Below are 8,626 nucleotides of genomic sequence, written 5' to 3'. Positions count from 1 at the left end.
CCGGTTTCATTACCGCTTTCCACGCATGGCAGCGGCCGGTGAAACAAAAGTTGTCGCTTCTTTTTTCGTAGCATATACCCACTTGATTGGCAAGGAATCGGGAGCTTGGAGGGGCATAGTGCGCGCTTCACAAAGCTGAATTCGAAGCGTAAAGTTTATATAACTGTGCGTGCCGCGTAAGGCGTGAACTTGACGGCACGTGAGTAGATTAGGTGCACACTAGCCACTCAGTACTTTAATTCTAGCGATTGATTGATTGTAGGGCTTAACGCGCCGACGCAACGCGGGCGATGAAGCGCACCGTAGTGGAGAGCTCCGGACTAATTTTGACCACCTGGGGATCTTTAACGTGCGCCGAAATCTCGTACGGCCGTTTTTGCTTTTCGCCTTCACCAGAAAAGCGGCTGCCGCTGCCGGTAATCGAACCCGCGTCCTCGTGCTCAGCAGCACAACGCCTTATCCGCTGAACCACCCGCGGCGGGTAACCGCAAATTTGACAATATACCGTCCTCACCAATTCAACAATGCGATCACCCATCATTTTAATTCATCAATACCTAGTTATTTCGTGGATTAAATGTACCCATAATGAATTATTCACAAATCAGTTTTAAATCTGTATTTTGGTAATACTCGTCACAATATAACAGTTTGCAATAGAGTACTTGCAACATAACACTTAAACATACAGCAGTGTCTGGAAAGCTTGTTTGTTTTTGAGATTACACTTTGGTCAACATCATGCTTTTCTAGCAAGAACTCTGCGTGTCGAGATATCGGCGCAGTTGAATTACCCTCGGGGGTCAAAATTAATCCAGAGCCGTCTACTACAGCGCGCCTTGTAAGCCCAGGTGTAGATTCGGCGCGTAAGCCTATAAAATTTGAAGCATTATGCTTTTTTTATTATCTGACCACGCTGCCGGGCAATCGGTAATGTCGAATTCAAACTGAAGTTCTCCAGTGAATTCTGCCCAGGCAAGGCATTGATGTATGGAAGCACCCCCTTCGTATATAGTTCCATATCAATGTCGTTTAGCTGCCGTTGGGACAGCAATGTATAAGGAAACATAAAAGAAGCAAATGCAAGCGTATTCGTCAGGTCCCGAGTTGCTTACCGTGCACAGTTGCGGCCTTGAATAAAGCAGAAAGGACAGAGCTTGCAGAGTTCACCTTATTGATATACAGTAACATGACATCGGATGGACATGTACATACACCTTTCGGTTTTGTTGGAGGCGAACGCTACAGAGGCAGAACTTCGAATCTCTGCGGTCGCCCGAAAGCGCGCTGAAAGTTCAAAACAGCAGCTGTTGGAAACGGTCAGGCCGACGCGCTCCTGACACGACTGACTTGTCTCCTTCAGCAGGCCGATCGTCTCGTGGCTTGCCGATGCCAGAACACGCAAGCCTCTTTCTAAGGTTAGTGCTTGCATTTATTATTTGCTTGGAACAATTAGAGCAGCACCAGCAGAGCAGTTTTTATGTTTTTATGAGGTATGGAGTGACTATTTATCACTCTTAGTGAAACATTTGCCGTAAATATAACTCAGTGCAAATAGCACCATTTTTGTACCTCCAGGCAAACGATAACGAAATAATGCCATTCCGATTAGCTGTTTCACACCTGTAAGCAGCGGATATGGTGCATTGAAGGAGGAGGGAGGAGGAGGAGAAGAGAAATAAACCACGTTATTTTAAAGGAACCCTGCAACACTTTTTTCAACTTTTTTTTTAATCGTAAATACTTGCACAACGTAATCACCCAACACACTCAGTACTTAGATTAGGGGGTCGCGAAGTGCCTCAGCCAAAAATTACTCCACTATGCCCGTCAGATAACTTGTAAACTCGCTCAAAATATTTTTCTCTCTTTCCCGGTCTGGACGTTCTCCGACGGCTCGAATTACGTCACTAAGGCAGTGTAGCGGCTGTTGGCCGGTTTTCCTTCAGTTGCCGCACTGAACGCTTTTCGATAGCAACATAAAAAAAAGACACAAAAAGAAAGCAGAAATGGAAGACGTATCTGGTGCGACGAGAAAAACACGCAGTGCCGCTCCGTGCTGGCGATAACTATAGCTTTCGCAGTGCTTCCAGACGCGAAAGAAAAAGTAACACCGTTTATCAAAAGTGTTGCAGGGTCTCTTTAAGGAAGTTGGCTCAGGAACGCGTGCGCTTGTGCAGTTGAACTGCTAGATGAAGTAACCGTTTTCCCGTTTTCCTTGTAATGAGCAAATTAAGGAACTAATACCTTCTGTTTTTGTGTTCTTTAGTAATGAAAGGAATTAGTTGTTCCAGTAATTCTCTCATTCTTACCTTCTTCAACTCGCCAGACCATCAAAGCAAGCTTGTTTGAGCGCTTGCCGGCCACAGAACGTCCGTGTGCCCGATTGAAAAATACGTGGGAGCCATAAGCCTTATAGATACACGTGACATGGTGTCAACTCAGAACAGGATTTCTTACAGCGAATCTGTTAGTAGTACTTTCGTCAGAGGTTTTCGCAACACCGACGTTGTCGTTGTCATCATTTGGGTAGGCGCGAAAATAAATCAGCTAATCCTACACTTCCTGCTCCTTCTCTTCATAATCATCATAATCGTTACATCAACCTGCCCCTCACGGAGGGAAGAGCAGGTGATGCTGCAAATTATCCCCTTGAGGGAAGTGGTTGTGATCCCTTTTCACAAAAGATACAGAAGGAATGACCGTTGGAAGGGGCGGTATGAATAGCAGTGTCTTTTATGATTTGCCCATCGGATTGCTGTGTTTCTGCGATTACCACACACTTTTATTGAGGGGAAACGAAGTTTGTGGTATTCCGTGCTAGACATAAGACTCGAGTTTGAGATGGAAATAAAGCGCAATTGCATCGCATTCTTGCTGGCTTCGCTAGAAAACATTAGGGACAATCAATACACTTACTCGGAGGTTAGATTATTTATTTGAATTAATGAATTTATCAAAATTATTTATTAATGTTATACGACGTTCCCGGAGGTGTAACGAATGATATAATTTAATTTTCGAAAAGTTACTGAATTGTGGCGCGCACTGGCAATTCCCTCAAAGTCCTCATATTTCAAGGGTGGAAAGAATCACTTCTTTGCCGTCGCTTTTGTAAGCTTCCAGTAGTTAGATAAGTAATTAAATGTAACTTAGACATTGTAAGCATTTCAGCCAATGTGAAGTGCGAGCCAGTGAGGACTAAGTGACTGCTGCCTTCACAGGGTTCACTTTATTCATTAACGAAGCCTCGAAGACACTTCCAGTGCACCCCCACGGTTCGCGCCCGCTGAAAAAGAAACTGTTAGATCATTCACCAGTCCAATTTAAGGATTTGCGACGACTGCATGAACCACAAATTCCTTCGACGACATGTTTATGGTGAAGGCCGTGCGTTCCGAGCACCATGCATGCCTTTGTCACTCTGCTACACGCCACAGTATATCAGTGGCTGAAAAATTGTCACGCTCACCATTCGGACAGAAGTTTTACACTGGCCGCGGTGGCTGTTTTAGGGGCGAAGCATCTTAGGGGCTCGGGCTGTCGACGTCTCCTGTCGTCGTCTCGTGTAGTCATGGTACTAAAACAGTGGGACACTCGTTTTCCAACGCCTCGCGCTAGAACGTAACTCGTACTCAAAGCAAACTGTATAATAGATAAAACCGGTTCAAAATAAACTAACATGATTTGAAAATTTGTGGAACGCTCCTTGACCGCTTCAGCAATCGTGAAGCCCAAGCAGAAGCTGTTTCTAGACGGGTCATAATTTGTGTTACACTCAGGTACCCATCGGCTCTTGACCATCGGGTGGGGTGGTCGGTCGATGCATGAAAAGGCATACTTACCTGGTGCCGGGGCCTCGTTGATCACCGAGGACGAGCCCCGAGGGCGAGGCGCGGGCATCGCTTTGCACTGAGCTCGCGTTCACCCCTGCTGCCCCAAACTGGGGCAGATGTGCCATGCAAATTGCTTGAATCCGGTTCAACGCAAGAGAGTGGCCACCGCCTCAGCAAGTGCGCGATTGCTCCTTCCACCGGCGCTTCTCCGGCGCCCAATTAGCGCGCGCCATGTGGCAACAGAGAGACAGAGAGAGAGAGAGAGAGAGAGAGAGAGAGAGAGAGAGAGAGAGAGAGAGAGAGAGAGACTTGCAATCTTTGAATACACTTATACACTTCATGCGTGCCCTCCTCAGGCTTATGGTACTGGAGCTGGCCCGTTTTTTTTTTTTTTTTTTTTTTTTTTTTTCCGGTGGAGGCGTAAAAGCGAACTTCCCGCACGTACGATACTACGGCTCGGCAGTATACGTAGGGTTGCTAAAGGGTACCCTGAAACATGAATGTGCGTAGTTCTGTGGGTACGCGAGCGGGACAGTGTGAAGTTGCAGTTTTGTTATGCTTTTATTTATTTATTTATTTATTTATTTATTTATTTATCACATACTGTGGACCAAGTATGGTCCATGCAGGAGAGGGCGATACAGTTCAGAATTCTTCTGCAAAACTTATTTTTCTGCTAACCGAACTAATAGCAAAACTTTCTATTCAACATCGGGACGAATTTAGTTCTTTTCTCATTTTTCCTCGGCCTACCGCTGCTTAAATTTAGCTTCAGCAACTTTAGCAGACTTCTAACACATTCGAATCTGATGGCTTAGTTTGTAGCAGTACATACATCTTTTCGTTTGCCAAGCAACGTATCGGGCCTTACTACTCGCAGACAGAGCATATATTGTTTGCTCCCTGATAAGCGGTCGAGAAAGCGCCACCTTCTAAAAATACTTCCTTACCACACAGGCAGCAGATTCAGCAACCCGGAATAACACCGAGGAGTCACCACAGTGTCGCTGCCACTTTGTGTTTAGACTCCTGCTTCTAGCATGGCGATTGGTAAGTCTCGAATAATAGATCATGCTTACATGTCACAAGTGGTGTCACAAGTGGTGTAAAGAAGTAACAATCCCGCCTTTGTTATTTATTTTTAATTCTGAATACTGCAGGCCCCGCTCGTGCACTTGCAGGAGCAAAAGGGAGATATCTGCAAATCTATTTCTCTCAACGCATCTCGTATGAGGCATATATTCGGGCTTCGGAGTTTGCTTTATGCTTCCTTAAAAAGGCGTATGTCAAAAGTACCAGGTTTTTCCGCACAAACTCGTCCTCTTGCAAAGGGGTCCTTACCGATGTCGTTTGCCACCCGGTCAACAGGCGCTTGGTTGCGTCCCTCCGGAATCGATTGGAGAGCCTGATTTCGTGCTGGTATTGGGTGCGGGTGGTATCAAGGTTAGTTTTCGGAAGGAGAAAAGATGGACAAGGGCGCACCACAACGATCGCAGTAACGTTGGGTATCATCACTAAACTTTCTCACAGCCTTTTCGGCCAAAAAGGGTGTGAGAAAGTTGTCCCATGCCGAACACCTTTAAAAGGTGTTTTGGCGACAAAAGTTTGTACGGATGAAAAAAGGATGTTCGTGTGGACACCCTAAAAAGAGGGTGTAAGGTTGCTCAACGCCCTAATATAAGGGTGTGGCCAGGGCAGCAGCCACACGTGGCAATGTGAATCGGCGGAGCGCGCAGCATTCAACACAGGCAGTCAATACGCACAATTTACACTGGAACACAAATGAATTGAGCAAGAAAACCAACGGGATGCAAGCGGTACAGGGAGTGCATACTCACTTAATACATGTGCTCTTCTTGCTTTTATATACAGCAGAAGAAAGCCCCCCGATCGAGTCGGCGGGCTTGTCGAAAAAAAAAACATATTTTAGCGCTAATTTTAAAACTATGAATTTTACTATGAGAACGTACAAATCAACACGCGGATTTGCAAAAGCTTTGTAGTCATGAGGTAGTTTTTGTGTTCCATAACTTATAGAATTTTATTAGATGCCAAACAAATCTTCCCCGCCACCTCAACACTCTTCAAAAAGAGTGTTCATTATTTCAACACCCCTTTTTCCCAGAAGGGTGTAAAGCTACAAAAAAGGGTGTTCGAAACTAAGAAAAAGGGTGTAAAGAAAAAGGGTGTAAGAAAAGACTACCAACTAAGAAAAAAGGTGAACACACCTCCAACTTTAGAGGCATTTTGTACCGGTTCACACGGGTGGACTGAATATTTTTTACAAGCGGGTGGTGTTTTGTACCTCACGATGTTTAAAGCAATATGAATTAGCATAATTCATTACCAGTGAATCTGTTTAAGCTTGAGCTAGTTTCTGTGGCGTTACCAAAAAAATACAAAGAAAAAGAACTGCGGCACCTGTAATGGGTGCACCACCGCAGATAGGGTATTATTACAGTGAAGTCGACTTTCGAGCCTGTTAGAGTGTGAGCACAAGGGGCGTATGCGTATGCGCACCTCTTATTATACCATTTGAAAGGTACTAGTCTTTTTTGGATTCTAAAAGGCACAAAAATTGGCGCAGCTTGCAATAGTGGTGCAAGGCTGGAGAAACAGCATAGCTGGGGGCCGACCTAGCTTGTTTCCCCCTTGGATCCCCTGGCAGTAGAGGAGGGGGGGGGGCACACACACTGGAACAGCCTTGTAAAATCCGGTTAAACTTGGCCTCACCACTCAGCGGTCATCCTAGCTTAGCAAGAACATTGCAAAGCTTAGAAAACATAACAAAACTTAGCAACACCGGAAGAAACTAGGTCGACCCCCAGCTTCGCTGGTTTTTTTTTTTTTTTTTGCAACTGAACCCCTTTTCACACTGTTTTAACAACCTACAGAAAGCCAAGCGTGTTGCAGTCGGTAAACACCCTTTTCGCCACCCGATTATAGTCTTTTTAATTTTGAAGGTTCAAATTGGTGCTTCACGTGCCAAAGCTAAACTTGGGGCATGATGTGCACCGCATATGGAAACGAACGATCATTGCATACGATCAATTATTATTTCTTTTTTTGCGTTTGAAAATTTCTTGCGGGTAGAGGAGTGTATGAGGGGATGTCTTGTTTTTTACAGTGCTATTATTCATCCAAGCATGGTCTTGTTCAATGAACAGCTGAATACCTTTTCCACACCCTTTCAACATCCTTAGGAGAACCAAGGGTGTTGAAGTTGATCAACACCCTTTTTTTCACACAAAAAGGGTGTAGAGCTAGGAAAAGGGTGTTACGATTCAAGAAAAAGGGTGTAAATGCCTCTCAACACCGTTTTTCCACTTATGCTACACCCTTTTTGGCTAAAAGGGTGTAAAAGTTTAGTGTGCACTGCTCTTTTCATAGAAGGCGAGAGCTTAATTTGACCGTTAGGGCCAAATGGGAATTGTTTGGTTCCTGGGGGCATGCACTGACGATGATTTAGAAACGAGCTGACGTGTAACAGAGCATGTCCACTGGACAACGCCAAGCTAAAGCTAGATCCCGGGCGGGCAGCAACCGCAGGAGCCATACAGCAGCAGAAGAAAATCATCGAGCAGACATCGTTGCCGGGTTTCTACGCCGTGGACATCAACTACCTGCCCTTCTGGCTGCTAGGGTCCTCCGTGGTGATCGCGGCACTGCTTCTGGCTTTGGTCCTCTACGCCTGCTCCAGGCGACACGCGCTTGGACCGGGGCGCACACAGGTTACTATGGACCTCTTACAGTCGCCACTAATTGCGCGGATATTTATACGGCTACCAGAGCAAAACTGCCCATGCATTTTTTTAGGTGCACGTCCGTCTGTGATCCTTGGGACGACCCGCACCCATTTCAGAATTTGGCAAGCGCGTGAAACGCAGCCTGGTGAAGCAGCAATTGCAGAAAGAAAAACACTAATTTAAACTCAAGACTTATAACGGCTACACTTTTCTTATGTTATTGTTTACTTCTGGCTTGATTTGGCTTGCCTGATTGCTCGAATGATTTATTAGTTCCTTGCTGGGTCTCCAATGGCTAAATTCGTATGAAAACTACGAATGAAGTGAAGAAAGCCCTTCGCCTTGAGGAGAGTAAGCTTACGAGCGGCTGATTGCATTACCGACGATGTATGTTATTTTCGATGACTTGTATTGAAACTTTTGCAACTTGCGAATGTCAGTCCTTCCGTCTCCAGACGCTTGATTGGCCTTTTATACCGATTTGTTTAAATGAGCTCACACCAAAGCCTGTTTGCACGTTTATGTCAATAAAAATGAGAAGTAAATATGGTATACAAAATCAGAATGGCCTAACGCCATTCGCGAGGAACTGAGCATTTGAGCACACAAGGTGAACTTTGAGTATTGTTAGATCGTAAAAGTGTCCACAAGTTCCCTCTGTCGACGCTATGGAGCCTCTATATAGGGTTACCCACAACATCGGCATCCTTCACTGAACGCCCAGTGTGGTGCGGCCGCGTCTGGAAGCAGATCATCCGCACAGTGAAGGATGCGCTAAGACCGCAGCAGATTAAATTGCGAATAGCTTGTCATTGCGCTTCACGTAGTTGAGGCGGCCATCAAGTGCCGTCCTTTCACTCAGCTATATAGGTGACAACAACCATTTCCAGCTTCTTGAAAAGCAGGCCGTGAGGCTTCCACCCAGGCCAGATACCCTATAACCTGACTCGATAGCCCCCCACCTTAGGCGACGGGGTGCCAAGCGAAGGCAGCTATAAAGATGGAGAGGCGTACCTGCTCTTATTGCGGTCGCCACATCACAGC

At 45.6% G+C, this 8,626-nt stretch overlaps 1 protein-coding gene across 2 annotated transcripts in view; it reads left to right on the top strand.

Annotated features, from left to right (window-relative positions):
* Positions 1-8,626, top strand: part of LOC144170346 (uncharacterized) — a 29,818-nt gene that overhangs the window by 15,416 nt on the left and 5,776 nt on the right. The window contains exons 2-3 of one of the 2 annotated variants that reach the window (XM_077700094.1): positions 4,794-4,886; positions 7,386-7,567. In XM_077700094.1, coding sequence (XP_077556220.1) covers positions 4,877-4,886; positions 7,386-7,567 — 192 coding nt within the window. In that variant the 5' untranslated portion in view covers positions 4,794-4,876. Of the gene's footprint in view, positions 1-4,793; positions 4,887-7,376; positions 7,568-8,626 lie in introns of both variants that reach the window. The other variant, XM_077700092.1, reaches the window with a different exon arrangement.

The sequence above is a fragment of the Haemaphysalis longicornis genome, unplaced genomic scaffold (genome assembly GCF_048455015.1).
Source record: "Haemaphysalis longicornis isolate Haplotype H1 unplaced genomic scaffold, Haemaphysalis longicornis Haplotype H1 scaffold_2, whole genome shotgun sequence".
Taxonomy (NCBI): domain Eukaryota; kingdom Metazoa; phylum Arthropoda; class Arachnida; order Ixodida; family Ixodidae; genus Haemaphysalis; species Haemaphysalis longicornis.
The sequence above is the reverse complement of the archived record's forward strand: the minus strand, read 5'-3'. Positions and strand labels throughout refer to the sequence as shown.